Genomic DNA, 19,554 nt, shown 5'->3' with positions numbered 1-19,554 from the left:
AGAGATAGAGGTTGGGCAGCTCCAAAGAGCAGGGCACATCGGCCAGAGGTCTATTGTATGCAAACCATAAATCATGATTAACAGGAAAGCCTTATAGCTGAAACAAAGTTTAGCAAACACCTTACAGGAATATCTTGAAGTTCCCAGGGGTTAATGCAATGTTGCCCTAAATGCTCAAATCTTTGAGAAAAAATTGACCTCACAATCACAAAGTATATGTCGTGAAGTCACCTCCTCAAGATGACAATCAGATACAACACTCATTATGTCTCCTGAGGGTGGAGTGTTCAGTGAGAAGACCAATGATCTTCCTCAAACTGTTCCTGTTTAGCTTAAGAAGCTCTTTTTGGTGCACACTAGGACACTCACGATTCAGCTCTTTAGCGTCTTTGACCATCCGAGTTGCGCCATTGTTCGTTTGTAATTTTGCCATACAGCTTGAATATGGATGCCTTGAATGATTTGGTAGATATTCCCAAAGCTGGTTCAGGATCCCAGAAAATCGGACAGGGGCCAGCCAGTGCTGCTTCATCAGTCAGCTCATTTCCAACAATACCCATATGTCCAGGTACCCAATGTCGGTATACCCTGTTACGAGTTGAAAGATCACGAGAAGCACTCCCACTCTAGCGAAGAGGTGAATTCTTATCTTGATAAAGATAGGAGAGCAGCCTGACTGTCAGAACCGATTTGGATAGGTATATTTAGATAACCCCTATCTAAGCATATTCTGCAGCACAAGATGATAGCATAAACTTCAGCCTGAAAAACATTGTCATAACTACCTAGAGGAAAGTGGTGTTTAGTACCATCATTATAGCAGTAAACTCCTGCCCCTGATTCAAAACCAAGCCTTGATCCATCGGTGTACCATACCAGACAGTTGCCTTTAAGCCACTGAAGAGATTTAAGGCATTAGCATTACTCTGAATTATTTTCCATCCGCAAATCTAAAGTAAATAAAGCTTGGCTTGTTCCACCGGATCACAATTGGTATCCCCGCAAGCGTCCTGGAGGAGCCCTTGACCTTCAGGGTACACGTGCCGACCAAACAGCTACCTGTAGATTTGTCAGTGGGCATACTAAGAGTCTCACTTTCAGTGCACAAATTAAAATTTTTCCATCGTGAAAAAGGTGCAACTCCATCGAGGCTAGTCCTCACCATCTACTTGATTGCCTGTACTTCACCATGGAAGAGGTTCTTGAGATACCTCTCCTTTTCCTCGATTTTTTGAAGACTCACGGCCTCATGGATCTGGTATAGCTCCGCTATCCCAGATGGGATTGGAAACAACAGCAACAAGCCACTAATTTTTAGTAGGAAAATGAATCTTAAGGAGCTTATGAAAAGCAAATCTTAGTAGCATATAATAACTAGGCATTATAAAAGATAGAATATCTGACACCTACGAAACAAGGTGACCCCAAGACAAGTGCTTGGAATATTCCTTCCATAAGCCAAGATACATAAGACGTTTAATATTCCTTTGAGCTTCAGCTTCAATGCTTAGGTTTAACGGGAGAAGCCCATGTAAGCTCTCAAGAAAAGCCGTGGGAGTGGTTCTGAGACGGATACTACCAATAAAATATTTGTTTATATATATATATACTATATATATATATACTCTATATATATACTATATATATATACTATATATATATACTATATATATATACTATATATATAGNAGATAATATTGAAGAAGTCCTGTTAAAGAGATGCAATTGCTATAAGCAAAAGCAAGGGCTCCCAAGAAAGCCACACAGTGGTTCTACAGTTTCTCAAACTATCTTAAGCTACAGTAAAGCAATTTCTTGTGGTTAAGATATATATATATATATATACACTACTATTTAAATCTAGTACGGTTAAGATAGATGTGACGTTATTTGAAAGATAATATTAATAAAATATATGTGATGCTGTTTAAAAGGTATTGTGAATAAATAAAATATTCATATTCTAAATAAACTATTCCTCTATTAAAAAGTTCCAAACCTGAATGAAATACACGTGATACTATTTATATATAGTATGGTTAACATATATGTCATGTCATTTAAACGATTATATTAATACATACATGGGCTGCAATAGCGGCACAACTCAAAAAATCATGTTTTGAGATAAGTGGGTTTAAGGTTTTCATTGCAAAGGAAAATGCATAAGAAATGCTTTAGTTTTCTTAAACGAAGATTACCTTCAAGTTGAATCATGAGTTGAGCAGTATTGCCGCTGAAAAGAATGTTATTTTCATATTTACACCTGTTCTTTGTTCAAAACACGTGTTTTTTTAGTTGTGCCACTATTGCAGCCCACGAGCTATATGTGATGCTGTTTAAAAGTGAAAAAAAATATTCGGATTTTAAATAAACTATTCTTCCGTTATAAAGTTTAAAATTTAAATGAAATAAATATGATACTATTTAAATATAGTATGGTTAACATATATGTGATGTCATTTAAGAGATAATGTTAATAAATATATGTGATGCTGTTTGAAAGGTATTGTGAATAAAAAAAGATATTCAGATTTTAAATAAACTGTTCCTCTATTATAAAGTTCAAAACCTGAAAAAAATAAGTCTATTCCGTGCATTTCAAATAAAAGAGGTGAGAAATATCGCCAATGTCACTAAATCGAAAGGTGAGAAAATATAGAGGTTAGGAAATATAATAAAGCCAAAAGGCGGGGAAAAGAAGACATCAAAAGATTCGATCTCTTTAATCGCCAATACTTATTTTGTGTGAGCTAAGCATATATCACCAGTGGAAGTTTAGTATTGCTAAAGCAACGAAAAAGAAAGTAACAAAAATATATGAAAGAGTGTTATATTGCACTCATAAATCTAGACGCTTAGACTTTTTTTTTTTAAAAAAATGAAGTTGTGACAAAAGATCGCGTGAGAATTATTTATGAAAAGAAGAAGCACTTTTGGAGAAGTCACATAACTCTGGACTACATTGAAATGTTTTAAAAGATTTTTAGAAACTATTCTCGGAATGTTTTCCAAAGTTGTTTTTGTTTAAATAGAATCTCATAAATAACTTCAAAATAACTTATGGTTTACAAGAAAATAGAAATAAGTTTTGGATTTCATTTTTGGACTTAGTTTTAAAAGAAGCGCTACATTCATCTCAACTAATTTGTTTCCCATCCTGTCATACATATTGTGAAGTATAAACATGAAATCAATAAACAAAATCAAATTGTTAAAGTAGGATTTATTTTATTAATCTATTTATTTTTCGTTTCTGTTTTACTGGATTCTAATACTTTTTTTTAAATTTTATAACCTTTTATATTCTACTTTCCTTTGTACCATTTGTTATATATCTTTTTTTGTTAAGAGAAGCATAAAAAGAATACGTTAAAATAAAATTAAAATTTTTTTTAATAAACTGAAAAGAAGAAAAAAATTATTTTTGTCAGTCCTAAAACGGAAAAAGCAGGATGCATCATCTTTGAAAGACTCAGGGGGGAAGGACTACCAGTGGCGATAATCGTTAAAAACAAAAAAATGAGTACAACGCTTTTCGTTTCTGGTTTGAAAAAAAATAACACTATTTTTTTTTACATTTTATCTACTTAATAACGATTTTTAAAACTTTTAAATTTTTCTTCTAGATATGCCTGTTTTAATTTCCTTCGGTCTGAATAAGGTAAATTTTTTGCTTGGTTAATTTTGCTTGTATCATTTATGAAAAAAATTGTAACTTGAATAGGCACAGAGCTCCATTTGAAATTTGAGGAATATATTGAAGTGTTGTTTTATCACCTTAATACAAGAGAGACTTATTCAGAAGGTTAGCAAATATTTATTCACCATAGCTGTTCCATTTATCATCCAGACTGTTGCCATTCAACATACAAGAAATAATTTATAATTATCTTGCTTAATCAATTCATTATCGATTAAGAAAAATACTACAGATGTGGCATAACTAACTACCACTACAAATATTAAATACCAAATCACTAGTATATAAGACATATTAACTCAATTCTATTTAGAGGTACCTTTTGATAGATGAAGGTTGACACAGTAAATAAATAAAATCCCCGCAATATCTAATCGGAAAGTATTTGAAATAGGCCTGACGATGTTATGTTGACAATAAAATGGTTGATAAATTCTTGTAGTGGATTGAAACTTATATTGAAATAAGGCGCAGAGCTTTAGTTGAAATTTAATTCATATAGCTGGTTGAAATGTTGGAAATTTGATTAGCGATAAATTCTGTTTGACGATAACTTGACGATAAATTTCTGTTAGTAGCGTCAGGAAAAGATTGATGCTTGAGCCATTACCATGAGACACGAGACTTCAGTAGAGGTTTGAATTCTTCTTTTTTCGCCCTTATTATAAATTAGTAACTTAATATTAATTGTTAGTACAAAATGTTTTATTGAAACATCTCGTTTAATACGTCAACACTCAATTTATCAAAACATTTTGGTTGTAAATAAAATTATTTCATGACTGGCGATAACTAACTCCTTTTTCATAATTGGTTATAATTAATTGGACATTTTGAAACAAGGTAGAGTTTTAATTGCATTAAATGTATGACATAAACTCAGAAATTAATTTCTAATACCAAATCATTCAACCTATTGATTCCCTATACACTATAAACGGACTGAATTGAAATGTTCTTTTCACAAACAAACAAATATGGAACATTTTTTGAATATTTTAAATCAAATTCAGAACTTATTACACTTTATGTCAGCTAACTCTGAATACATACCTACTTTTCTTTATTTTTGAAAGTTTTTTCGAAAAGACAATTATTTTCAAGACCATAATTTAAAAATTTAGAGCTTCAAAATAAAAATATTATTGCACAACAGATTACTATCAGTTAATTTTTCTTAACTAGCAATAATTAATTTTGACAATTTGAAACAATGTTGCGCGTTAACTATAATAAATATATGGCATATTTTAATTCAAAAATTAATTACTAATATCAAATCATTTTACCGTATTTGCTATTATATATTTCCTTCACACTTTAAAAGGACTGAAATAAAATTTTCTTTTTAATAACAATTCAAACAAATGTAAAATATTTTTTCAATTGTATTAAAACTAATTTAGAATATATTACATTTCTCGTTTCAGTTCATTCTGAATAACTAAACTTTTTTTATTCTAAAACTGCTTTTCGAAAAGACAATTAGTTACGAACTTATAACTTCAGGCAACTCTTCTGTCACAATTTTTTTTTTCGTCTTTCAAACATTTTTAATTGGTTCGAAATTTTATTTAAATATTTCATTTAGTACTGCAATAAATGGTTCTTTCAGTTGAGCAAGAATAAATTTAAGTAGAACTAGAGTAAGTATTTTTTTACATTTAAGGAAGAATTGATCTAAATAAAGTCCAAAATTCTTATTTTAATTTAAAAAATTTTTGATTTTATTTTGAAATTGTCTATTGTTAGAAAAGATCAGTAGAAATAAAACAATGCAGTTAAATTGAAAATAAAGCTACAACCAAGTGAATAAAGATTGTGCTAATTTTTAGCTCAAGTGAATTTACAAAACTTGTTTTGGTTCAAAGGACTTTCAATGAAATATAATAATTTCTCAAATGAAATATATCAAGCATATGAAATAAAGAAATGAATTAAACAATGAACATCTGCACATCTCTATTTTAAATAACACCGAGAGTAGAAAAACAAATGTAAAATACTTTAATTTTTTAAAAAATAATAACAAATTCCCACTCAGCGTTGCAGAAAAGCAACGTTTCGTCAGGCTCTAAATACCGTTATGAAAAAAAGTTGCGATATTTTGGCTTATTTAATATTTTTCTAGTGTCTTTTTTTTTCAGTTTTACATCATCGCAAATACCTTATTTCATGTAAAAATATGAAAGCTTTAATAATGTTTTATGAACACGATTTTTTTGTGTTCCAAAGTAAATTTAAAGAATGAAATAATTGAGTTACACTTTTTATCTTTTTGAAACGAAACAATTCATGGTAACGTATTCCTTCAATGAGTAGAAGTAATGAATCAAATAAAAAATTTATGCATGCCTTTATTGAATTAATTATATTGAAAGTAAACAGAAAGTTTTGCTTAATATTTAAACAAAAAATTCTAAATTCAGTATTTAATATTTAAAATTTTTATCATTAATAATTACGCTAACTAATCTCCAAAGAATAGCATTGTAATAATTTTCAAGTAACTGGCATTATATTAATTTTATAACTTCTTTTTTGAATGACGTTATAAAAAAAAACATTATAACTACAAAGGGTATCAACTCCAATTATTTTCTTTTGATTTACTTCCATGCCTCTCTAAATTTACTTTTTAATTTTCTTTTTCATTTTACTTTCAGTACTAATTTAAAAACCTAACAAACTATTTTTTCAACATTATTTTGACTGATGTTATCAAAATGAATCTTCTTTAAACTCAATATGCAATCATCTCCAAATCAGATGAAGAACAAGATTCTGATAAAATTCCAGTACTGTATTGACCAAAATTATAGTTTTTATTTGCATTTCTGGTAAAAAAAAATAATACAAATAATAATTCTGGTTAATCCCAATATATACGGTGTTTAAACCATACCTGCCAACTTTCACTCTTTCCGAGAATGGATTTTCAGAGTGGTTGTAAAACAATAAACGAAAAACAATCTGACTCAAAAATATATTTATATTTTGATCCCGTTGAAATTCGCTTGAGCAAAGATTATTGTGCTTTCATATATTTATTGTAATTATTTATATGTAGTGGTGGTCAAACTCATTTATAATTATCATTATAATTCAAAAAGTCAATTGGAATAACCTGAGTATTGCTACCACTTTAAATATGAAAATAAAATCTTCCGGAAAATCCGGAAGAGTTGGCAGGTATGGTTTAAACCATTCATTTGAAAAGATCTTCCTTCGGATTGCAAAATTATAGTTCTCATTACTACACGCTTAGTGAAAGATGCAAAACTCAAAAATAAATTTAACCGAATAAATGGTTTTTAGGGCAGAATCTACGAGATCATGATAAAAATAATTAATCCAAATCTATCGGTAAAAATTAACGAGGTTTTTGGTGTTCCCATAGAGCCGGAAATAATTTTTACCATATTCTGATAGTTTTGACCATACTTTTTCCTGGTGCACTTATTAACTTTCAGTGGGTATCATATTTATTTCAGTGTACATGAATTACAACCAAAATACCAAGACCCTAAATGATCAGGGTTTCTCAGGTAAGGGGTCATGTATTTCAATATAGTGATGAAAATCCTGTTTAAAAAAATAACCTTTTAAACACCAGGAGGGTAAAACCTAGAACAAGATGGTTAGATAGAGTAGAGAAGGGGGGCTTGGAAGTTACTCGATGAAGAAATATAACATCGGATAGATCTAGTTGGGGTAAACTGACTAACAGGTAAACGGCTGCAGTGCCTAAGAAGAAAAAGAAGGGCATGTTACAACCTATATGCCATATCTTCAATAAAATTTCGTTAAAATATTGTGACACATACTTAGATGCATTGTGATACTTTATACGTGCCTTTATGGTTATTAAAACAAAAACACTAATATCTGAAAAAATCTTTTCTAATGACGCACATCATTTTAGAAAATTAAGTTTAAATCAACTTAATTTATCATCATCATCCTAATTTACACTTCAATTAATTTCTTTTTTATTCACCAATATATTATCAAAATATATGAATAATGTATAAATGAACAACCCTGTATATTATAAGAATTTATATTTATTTAGAGCAAATTAATAATAACTAAGAGCAAAAATTTGAACAAATTACCGATGCGTTTTGCTACAAAAGAAAACATATTCCTTTTTAGTGCTCATAATTTCTTATTTTGTTGAAATCTCTGAAAACATCACGTCCCGAATAGAAAAATTCATCCTGATTTATATATCTACAACAGATACTAGATTCTTATTTACCAATCTGGTCGTCATTTTGGCATCTAGCGTAAAATTTAATAACGCCATAAAATATACTTATCTCAGACTAAAGGCTGAAAACGGACTGCGGTATTTCTTCTGAACAAGGGTTGGTGAACGTGATTTGATCACATCATACTCAGCATTTTCTCCCTTTTTTCAAGAATGTATGCATTATCAATAAAACTAAAAGGTTTATTTTCTTCTGAATTCAATGCTGCTCTTGAAATACACTCTGGCGTAATGAGAAATGTTTTACTTTATTTAATTTGTTTTTGTCCATGATAGAAAATATTATTTCCCAAATGGAGATTACAGAACCTCTGTAAGGGCACGCTAGGAGTGCAGAAAGAATTTACAAAAAGATTTTCAAAATGGCAGAGTTTTAAAGGACTAACGTAATAAGATAAAATTGCATGCACAAAGTAGAAATATCACAGTTCTTTTTACAGAATTTATCTGTATTATTTGACGGTATAAGATTGTTTCTCGAAGGCTCCATCGTAATATAAAATGGTGCTTTTTTACTAATAAGAGGCCATTTTTATAACTACTTTGAATTTGCAACTGTTACTCATGACTGTTAGTTCAAGTTTAGCTTATCTAAAGCAAGCGCTTTCTACGCTCATTTTGAAAATGGCACAAAACGTCAATATGGAGAAAAGCCACAGTTTTGTGAAAATGTAAAGCATTTACAGTTTATTTTGTAATGCTTAATAATTTACTCTACTGCTGCATTACTTGGGCTTACAAAAATTTTCAAAACCTAAGAATACGACAATAATTTTGATTGTTTTCATCTAGGAGGAAAAAAGTCGCCAAATTGGCTATTTTTAAATAAAATTTAATAACTTTAAAAATATTAAATTTATTTGTCTGTTCTAAAGACCAGATAATTCTTCATTTCAAGATTATATATATAGTTTAAAATTATCATATTGCTCCAAGTGTTAGGCGCTTAAATTTTGGCTTTTTTATTTTCTTTGACGAGAGAGCTCGAAAATTATCGTTAAGACTATTTCGTTCATAAAACAGTTTTTCTCTGTTTTTCATCCTAATCAAAATAGAAAAAAAGTCGTCAGTTTAAATTCTAGGTTTTGCTCTTTTCCAGTCTTGCTTTCTGTACGATAACTCTACCTTTTTTTCTATACTTGGCTTTGTTTTTCAGCAATTATTTTATGGTTTTGAAATAACATAACAAAACAGCTATTTGTATAAATATATCGTATTGCATAAATAAACTATATCGCATAAATAAAACTTCTATTCGATATTATTGTCAAATTGATTCTCTACCTGATTATTATATTTTCTTAGATATTTTTTTTTTGTTGATAAATTGAGTTGCCAGACATTTCTAAGTGAGTGGGACTCTATAGCCTTAAAAGTTTTTACATTTAGATATTATTTCAATAATTAGAACTTTTAAGGTAAGAAACAGTTTAAAACGTTTTGTTATTACTGAGACGCTGTAGAGCTGCGATCACTCAGAGGACAAAATGCTCTCCTTCCAATGACCCCAGGTACGAATCCCAGCTTACACGTACTGCTCTCGGCTCACGCGGACCACAAAGCTAACATAGTTATTGAATTTTCATCAAAACAATAGAGTTCGTAAAAATAACGGAGTATATAAGTTATAGTACTTAAAGAACAAACGCCTGTCTTAAAATAACATAATGTTTCTGAGAAATAAACGGTTTTATACCAGCACACCAGCAGACAGTTTTTTTTCGCAAATTTTGCAGCTTTTTTTAGTGTCATGCTGAAATAAGTATGATATATTTCCTTTTAAAATGCATAATATATTGTGCATCATATATTTATCCGGGAGATTGGTGCAGCTAAAAATAGTTATTTTTGTTTTTAGGATTATCTAAATCCAGTTGAAGATAAATTGCTGCAATTATTTCTTGTAATAACCATCATGCTGTAGTCTGAAAACAGAATTAACAAATGACATTGCAAACATTTCAGTTCGAAATGTTTGAAATACAGCAGTTTTATACATTTTTTTGTATCGCTTCTGACTGGAAAACTATTTAATTAAAATTACTACAGCTTGTCAGATCCTTCCAACTGAAATATTTTCGCTTTGTTGATTTTGCCTCCAGACAACAAATGGAAATGCTAATTACTTTCAAAATAATGCAGTAAATGGAAAGTAAATAGAAGTTGATTACTTGTTGGTTACTTTGTTTTATAACTTTCTGAATTAACAGCACCATCTATTGATGAACAATTTTGCTAATTGCGAAACTTGGTAAGAATTAAATGTCTGCTTTCTTAAAAAGAATGCATCGAACCATACATTTCTATCTCTTTCTTTTTTTCAGATTATGATGGATTTTATTTTGGGTGGGTTATTTTTGTGACACCTAGATTTACTCAAAATATTCCTAACAAAATCATTTCATATCTATCACCAGAGCGTTGTTAAGCCTATTTGCAATTTTAACTCTACTTTATTTTATGAATTAAAAAAAATAAAGGTATTAAATAATCGGCATGTACTAAATTCACTTCACTTACTGTGCATAACTTTCTTTATAACATCAATTGTCAGAAATCAATAAACAAGATAACAAATCGATTCACAATTCTCGACACATAACTTACCGACACTATCTTGTGTTTCAACACATACATAATCACATACCACTACACACATACAACTACATAAGATGGATCAGAAAACATCAAAACCAGTTTAACTGCCATATGAAATGTGGAACGTTGTATTCATATTATTAACAGTGAGGAAAATCGTTAATTGACTCCTTACTCCTAATACGGTAAAACTACTAGAATTTTATCCGCACCAACTATGCCCACTTTATGAAGCAGCCAGAATGCTATAGCTCCTTGCAAGGTACATACTCCAGGTGAGCTGGCTATTCTGTCAATCTCACGGCCGGATAAACGGTGGTTGGAATCCCAGCGTTGACTCCACGATATTTCTCCAACCCTTTAAGACATAAAAGGTTTTAAGTATCCTGCACTACTCACTCAGTGACCTGGACTGTAAAAATACGAAACTCTTATTCACGCATTAACTATCTCAGAACTGTTTAACACAAAAACTCTAATGTTTTCCATTTCTCATAATAAATAGCATAACTAGTTAAACTAATAAAGCCATATTCCATGTATTATTCGACAAAACACAACTCAACCATAACCCAACTCTATTGTCTATTATCTAACGAAACATCAACATAATCTAACTTAATTTTTAGTTCAATTTCATTTTTACTTATTAGAAACCATGATAGTTGCAAATGGCTACAAACCTTATAGTTTTATATTTGTGGTTTGTTAACCATTCCAGTTGTAAACGGTTTCAAAGCCTTAAAGGTAAAAGAAAGTTCGTAACCGTAAACTTCACGGTTAACAGGATGGACAGGCTGCTATCAATATTTTTAGAATTTTAATGCATTTGATTGAGTTAATCTTGGGATAAATTTGCATTATTTAAGTATCTAAATCAAAATTTATCGCATAGCTTTAAATAAATGTGTATCAAAAAGACTTCTGAAAAAATTTAAAGGAAGCATTACAAAGCAATAGTTTTATCAAATAAAGAAAATCATTAAATTTAAATACATTCACAGCTATTTGAAATACTTCTATTGAATTCATAAACAAAACCTGAGCAGCATTAACGAAAACTGATGGCGCACGTCTATTTTAATGATCGTCTATGAAAATATTAACTAAAAAAACTTAGTTGTGGTTTAAAAAATGAATAAATAAAATCATCTTTGATAAATTGAACTTTTTCCGAGCATTAATGCCATGCTAAATTATCTGGAAAAGAATAATTTTAAAATATCTTGATTTATCTTGAAAATGTAGAATATTCAATAACAATGCAATTATTTCTGGTCTTAATCAATCAACATAAATCAAAGGTTTTAGAGGGAAAACTACCCGGAACAGTAGCCCAAGCAACGAGAGTTAATAATTTATTGATTATCAATTCTTTATGCATTATGAATAGGTTTATAAATATTTCTTGAAATAGAAATACACTGAGAATCCCATCGGGTTAAACGCATCTTATTTTATCATTTATCATTTTTTGCGCAACGCAACAGCCTTTCAAACAAGTAACTAAACTATTTGTTTGATTATATTATCAGTATTTTCCAATAAAGCAGAAACTATTGGGAAAATAACGCTTTGTACAAGAGTAATTTATTTTTTAACTATGAAAAAAATACTTCAACGATTTTTAATACATAAAATTACTATAAATCACTGATTTATTTAACATTTCAACATGCTATGCTTTTTTCAGAAAGATTGTTTGATTTTTTTTCAAATAAAAATTAAACATTATGTTCCTCTTATATTCTAAAGCTGTTAAAAATAATAAGACAGAATACATAAATTCATATTTTTAGAGAAAAATTGCTTTGCTTTTTTCAAAAAACTTTTATCATCAATTTATCATTTCATAAGACTACTCCACATATTGAAAAATGAATTACTGCTTCGAAATGTTTGAGGAATAAAATACATAATAATAATCAAAATGATATTATACTTCAAACAATAATTATAATATTTAATATTAATTAAAATATTAATTATCATATTTACTATTAATTATACTATTAATTATAGTATTTAATATTAATTATAATATTAATTATAATATCTAATATTAATTAAATTAATATAATGTTCAATATATATTAGTGACTGTTTTATAGAAGAGCTAACACAAAAACAAAACTATTTAATCATAGTGAAAAAAAACTTTTTTTTTACTGGCAACACCGATATATATTTAATATTAAAGTGAAACACTACAATTTTATCAGATGAAAATTACAACTAGAATTAAATTACACCAGTATAAAGCTGAATATTGTACCACTGCAAAATTCAATAATTTTTGACGGTGATTAGTACAGTTTTTGTTTGGATTCCAAATAAATACAGGGCTGTTGAATTGTCGGTACTCAGGGACTCATAACATCGTTCCACTGCACATACCGCTCATAAATTACTTCACTATAAAACTGAATAATATGCCATTACAAAATCTAGTAATGTTTGATGTTGATTATTACACTTTTTGTTTGGATTCCAAATAAACACGGGGCTGTTAAAATTAACAGTACACGGAGGCTAATTTTTATAACATCGGTAATACTGAGCGAATTGAAATTTCAGATATATGTTCTTTAGATCATGTGACCGAGGTTTTCATCGGTAGTCAATAGACGCGTCTAAGATAAAAACAGTATCCAAATAAGTAGCTTCTGTAATTGTGCATAAAAAGTGATGCGTATTGTTCACTTGTTAGGAATTTGCCTCAAAGCAAGGAAGAACACACATTGCTTCTAAAACACTCGTGATATATAAGTTAAAAACGTGAAAAATGTTTCTACAAATTAAAAACGTGATGCAAAAGTTAAAAAAAAAAACGGTTTTTTGTAAACACTGGAACGAAGAAAACGTGAGACAAAGCCGGAAATTAGGGAGGAAGTTGCAATTGCAACAACTGAAGAACCTGCTGCCGGGATAGCCTGGTCGGTAGGGCGCTGGGCCCTACCGACCAGGCTGTCCGACCAGGGCTGTCCGAGAGTTCGTAGGTTCAAACCCCGAAGACTCCCCGTGTAGTTGGTGACTGATGCACGTTAAATTTGTCGAGTCGCAAAAGTTCTCCATGTTCCCATAACAAATCAATACCTCTGGGGGTACTGGATTGAAGATCGATCGTTCTCTGATTCTGCTCACTGTAAAAAATTCAGGATCAAATTATGGTATGCCGGTACTTTTACCATAAAATCCATTTTACCGGAACATGTTATGGAACAAAAAATTTGATAAACTGTAAGTTTTGTAGCAATAATTACAGTAAAATCACTGAATCACTCTAATTAAATGTTACTGTAAGAGTTACGGTATAATATTTTACAGTAAAAATGGATTTTACGGATGAAGCCACCAAAGTGCCGGCGTTTTATACCGTAATTTGATCTGGAATTTTTTGCAGTGCAGGAGGAACAGTTTCTCATGTGCTAAGACGTATAAAGAATGTGATTCATACTCACTTGTCTAATGAACTTGTCATTTCACTTACTTTTATACTTTTCTGATTTTTTTTCTAGAAAGGTCACCAGAAGTAAACCCTCAAGACCTCTGATTGTAGGATTATCTTAAAGATCACATTTATCAGCCACGTGTTACTAATAAAACATATTTAAAAACCAGCATCATCCAACATGCCCACCTACATTCTTTATGATAAGTTACATGCGGTCGTCGATACTGATGTTTAGCATATTTATTCTGAGCGACGAATTGTGCACATAGATGTGTAAAGAAATTAAATGATCTGTTTTTCTTTGATATTTGTGCTGATATCTTTTTTACTTCACTGCATCACCACCCACTGGCAAAATTTCGAATTATTTTTTTAAGACTTATTTTGTCAGTGTATATCTGCAGTTTCATTAGAATCCCTTCGGTAAAGCCGAAGCTATGAGCTTCTGACTAGCATCAGTTTAATTTCAACCAACTATTATGTTCTTAAGAGCAACAACGATTCCCTCCAGCCGAAGACTCCCCGCGTACAAAATGGTGACTGGTGCAAGTCTGTCAAGGTCAGAAAGTCCTCCAAGTTCCCATTATAAATCAATACCCGGTTAACCTCATTGGAAGGCGAACACTCTAATTTCTGAGTCATCATGGCTCTGCGGATGGATGATGTGTGAATGCGTCCTCCTTGTAAAACGGGATTTGACGTATGTATGTTGTCTGCGGATCATCCTCAGGGATATTTTCCAGAGCGTCGCCAATAACCCATTGTGCAACTCTAGTGCGACGTAAATAATAGAATTAGTACCAGTATGATAATTATAAGTAGCTGTCTTGGCGGTTATTTTTTTTAACCATTTCAGAAAAACTTTATTTCTTCACTTTAATAAGATGTCAAAATTTAAATCTAAAAATAATTTATACCTTTCTTTCAAGCATTGTTACGAAAACGTAGAAATAACGAAAGAACATAAATTTCATTTTATGCGACTTTTAGTATGTCTTGGACGCCGTTTCATTTTCCGTTTTTCTTTCTTTCTGTATAGAGTTTCTTTTTTAATACCTGTCGTTTAGTTTTGATTTTAAATTCTTTTTCGGATAGTTTGACGTAGTATCAAACAGCTTTCTTTGCATTTTTTTTCTTTCCAATTGTTTGACAGTAAAATATATATTTTAAATCTTTCTGTAATATAATATAAAATGAAATCTATTATCTGATTTCATTTACATTTTAGATTTTAACATTTATAATTATGTTGCACTTTTATGTGTACATACTAAAATAATTTAAGGAGCATTTATCATTATTAAATTAAATAATAAAAAAAAAGTAAAATATTATTCAAAATATTATTATTGCATAAAAATGTAATTGCATTATTATTATTTCATAACATTTAACGTTGATATCAACATTGATAATTATGTTGCATTGTTATGCGTATATACTAAAATAATTTAAGGAGCATTTATCATTATTAAATTAAATAATAAAAAATGCTAAAGAATTATTAAGAATATTATTTTCGCATGAAACTATAAGTGCATAAATTATAATTGAATTATTATTATTGCATAAATTATAATTGCAATATTATTATTGCATAACATTGCCTTGCGATTAACTAGTTTAATAGAGGAAAAAAATTATGTTCGGTTAACGCAGTTCATCTTACAGATATGGCGTTAACACTCGTTTGACCTTTTTTAAATTTTCGAGGAAAACAAAATCGGCAGAAAAAAATATTTATTCATATAAAGTTCAACTTTATGTTAAATTTTGTAACTTAATTTGTATTTTACACTAAAACATATTCTAAATTGACTCTTCAAATCATGAAGAATAGCTCTTTGTACTTAATCCAATAGTTAGGTAAGAAATTCGACGTAGCATTTTATTTATTGGTTTAAATATTTATTTTTACATGTACTGTACGTTATTCAGTACGTTATTCAGTATTCTGAATAATTGGTTGCTTGCAAGTCGAGAAGAAGTAAAGTGATTATGTCTATGCCATGTACTTTAAATCAATTTAATTGGATACATATAAGGAACGTCACGAGAGTGTGTCAAACCTGATTGACTTCTGAATCGACAAAGACCAAGATTTCTCCACGATTACACGAATTATTTTCTTCCACATCAAATTGTGCTAGTAATACAATGACAAAAATGCGATTTATCATTCACACATAGAAAAAAATTCTAACAGATTACCTAACTAGGATAAAGACATTTCTGGTAAAAGAAGCATAACTCTAGTAATTGAATCAAATTATATGGTATTTAAACCATTTATTTGGTAATTTTACTATTTGCTATCGTAACGATTAACCAGAAATTTTGATTTTCAAAATTATAGTTCTGATTACCATTCTTTTAGAAACAAATACATAATTGAAAAGTAAATATTATCAAATGTTGTTGTTGTTGTTGTCTTGTCCAGTAATGCAAAGAAAATTAAATTTGTCCAAAAGCATCTAAAACAGCTTTGGCAACATCAATAATCTCTATGGAATAGAGGAGTTGCTTCGGGGGATCCAGATGGATCCTGACGAGCTTCGCCAGTATGGCAATCCAAAATTCTAACGGAGTTTTGGTATTCTCGGACTCTCGCTCTGATCTCCAGGATATTTTAAGAGGAGACTCTCAACTCACCCAAGATATCATCCTTCTCTTAAACCAAATAACCGCGGCCCAAAGAACTTGTATCCTTCAATGGATACCAGCACACGTCGATATCGATGGTAATTAGAAAGCTGATATCCTGGCCAATGATGCCCGAGATAACTCTCAATTTTCCAACAGCCTGATCCTAACTGATGCTGATGCCATAGCCAGCCGCAGACTACTTTCTACTACCTCTCTGAAGCACACCATCCCTGACCTAAACTGTGATCGAAGCTACAGAAGTTGTCCTCACTGCATCGACACCGAACTCTCTCCCGACCATATCTTTGAATATTATCAAATAAATAGTTTTTCAGACCTTGCTGGGCCGGTATAGCTCGGCTTTTAGGGCGTTTGGATATTGTCCAAGGGGTTGTTGGTTTGATCTCCACCGGCCGAAGACTACCCATGCACAAAATGGTGAATGATGCACGCTAAATCGATCAGAATCACAATGTCCTTCAAGCTCCCAAAACAAAACAATACCTCAGGGGGTACTGAATTGGAGATTGATCATTCTTTAGCTCAGGTAAAAATTACAAACTGCAGAGGGATGATGTATGGATATGTCCTCCTTGTAAAACGGGTTGTAACCCATGTATTCTGTCTGAAGATCATCATAGGGGACGTTCCAATTTCCCACCAGGGATGTTTCCTGGGATATTTTTCAGTTTCCCACAGTTTTTTTTTCGCTGGCAAAAAAATGGGAACATGTATTCGACTGCGATCTGTACCACAAAAGTTTCATACATCGTTTTAAATTTAAGCTAAGAACTCATACAGATGACAAGAAAAGAAAAAACGCAATAAAAAAAATCGCAAATAAGAATTTAATGCACGAGAAAGTCCTTATTAGAATCTGATGAACCGCTATTGAGGAGAGCGAGACTACAAATATCAAAATATGTTTGATTACAGGAAGAAATCTGAGAGGGGGTAATAAGCTATAATCAGAAACTCCTCCAAAATTTCAATGTTTTAAGCCCACCTTTCACACAAATTATTTGATAGATTTTCATAGAATTTTTGTCTTTTTAAGTCTCATTTGGCTGTCAATCTGGTACCCAAATTTTCATTGATTTTTTCTAGCTTAAAAATTAATTTTCTATCTCCTATATGTAAATTATGGAATTTTTTTATAAAGATTATAGACAAAATATTAAGTACACGCTTACTAAACACTCACACTCGGTATGTCGTAGTGCGACAATTTGGAAACATTGCCGATTACCGTTAATCCGAAACTTTGCCAAGGCCATGACTGAAAATTAAAGTCGTCGCATAATCGGAGGACCTTTTCGAGTCAAATTTTTAACTGTGTAAGCAATAAACTCTGAGTCAATTATTCATATTAAATAGCGACTATAAAAAAAAGAAATTACATGTGTTTTATTTTTCAATCAAAAGTAATGATGCAATATCATTTAATAACTTGAAATAATGATACAATATCATTCCTGTTTAGTTCTCGTCATCTATTTGCCAAATATCGTATTCATAACAACAGCAATTAAATTGAATAGAATTGGTAATAGGTGCAATGGAACAATGTCCTAAAAAGCAACAACAACTGCAATGATATTGAAACCTGTGTCAGGATTTTTTTTAGTGCGTGTTTTAACCTGTGTTAAATAATCAGTGCGTCGCCTGATTAGGCATCGAAGAATAGGATACGTTTTAATGTACCAGCTTATATTATCAAGGAAATTAAAAAGCGATCAGATTAAAAGTCCTTCAAAATTCCTTTTTTTTTAATGAAAAAAAGAAGACTTACCTTATCCTTAAGTTAAGTACTAACTAAATGTCAATGTTATTTTTATCAAATTCTTTTGTAAACGAAATTGACGATTAGTGAATACTTTCATAAATCGTTAAAATTACCGATTGCAACTTAGCACGCATATTTGTCGGAACTCATAAAATAAATGTCATCTCTCCAGCGCAATTATGACAAGCAAACAATGCATCTTTTCAAGGCTATTTGTCTTTATGAAAGTCGGTCTGTGGATTTTATATATTTGGTCGATGACAGCTGAGATCTAACATTTCATTCATTGTCCAAAAATATTCATTAGGCGTTACACAAAAATGAGTTCTGATATCTATTAACTAAAATGCAAACTGCATTTTTATTTTTCATTTATTCAGTGAAGCATTGATGAACACACTTTTCTGTGTAAATATCAATTCCAGATTTACAGTATGAATGTAAGTAAAAAAATTTTTTTGCGTATTAGTGTCTAAGTGTTTGTTTATGTAAAGAACTAAAAACTTCGTCATAAAAATTGATAACTTATTATGGGACCTGGAGCAACATGATGGTAAGCTCCATTTTCAAGTTGTTAAGAAAGATTTTTTTATGAATTATACCACAATTTCTATTTAGATAACAAAATGTTTTGTTTATAGGGAGAAATCTTTTTTTGTGTATAAGTGTCTGTGTCAACTCAAAACTTCGTAATCCAAATTAATTACTTATTAAATTATTTCGGGCAATGTGATAGTAAGCTCCATTTTCAAATGTTTAAGAAAACATTTTCAAATTAATGCTTCAGTGAAAAATATCACAATTTCTATTTAAGTGATAAAATGTTTTGCTTACAGGGATAAATTCCGAGAACTTGTACAGTACCTGTTTAGAAACAATAGTAGAAACAGTTTGATGTAAAATTATAATCTTTAAAACAATATGTGGTTTATCGTAACGTTTTTGCTCCAAGCTTTTCAATTCATACATTCAATTCTATTAAATTCATTGTAAATAACGACTTGAAAATTTTTAAATCTGTTAAAAATATAAATTGCGTATTTTAAACACAAATGTAAAAAATTACAAAAATATTTTTTTTATTCTTAAAA

The 19,554-nt window shown here is 30.4% G+C and overlaps 1 protein-coding gene across 5 annotated transcripts in view; it reads left to right on the top strand.

Annotated features, from left to right (window-relative positions):
• LOC107450710 (monocarboxylate transporter 5) overlaps window positions 1-19,554 on the top strand; it is a 52,049-nt gene that overhangs the window by 13,441 nt on the left and 19,054 nt on the right. Inside the window, exon 1 of one of the 5 annotated variants that reach the window (XM_016066570.3) lies at window positions 18,677-18,903. The exons of 3 other annotated variants lie outside the window; for them this stretch is intronic. In XM_016066570.3, coding sequence (XP_015922056.1) covers window positions 18,898-18,903 — 6 coding nt within the window. In that variant the 5' untranslated portion in view covers window positions 18,677-18,897. Of the gene's footprint in view, window positions 1-18,676; window positions 18,904-18,949; window positions 19,017-19,554 lie in introns of those variants that run through there. One more of the 5 variants, XM_071186649.1, reaches the window with a different exon arrangement.

Source organism: Parasteatoda tepidariorum, chromosome 10 (genome assembly GCF_043381705.1).
Source record: "Parasteatoda tepidariorum isolate YZ-2023 chromosome 10, CAS_Ptep_4.0, whole genome shotgun sequence".
Lineage (NCBI taxonomy): Eukaryota > Metazoa > Arthropoda > Arachnida > Araneae > Theridiidae > Parasteatoda > Parasteatoda tepidariorum.
This window is presented reverse-complemented; position numbering and strand designations above follow the sequence as displayed.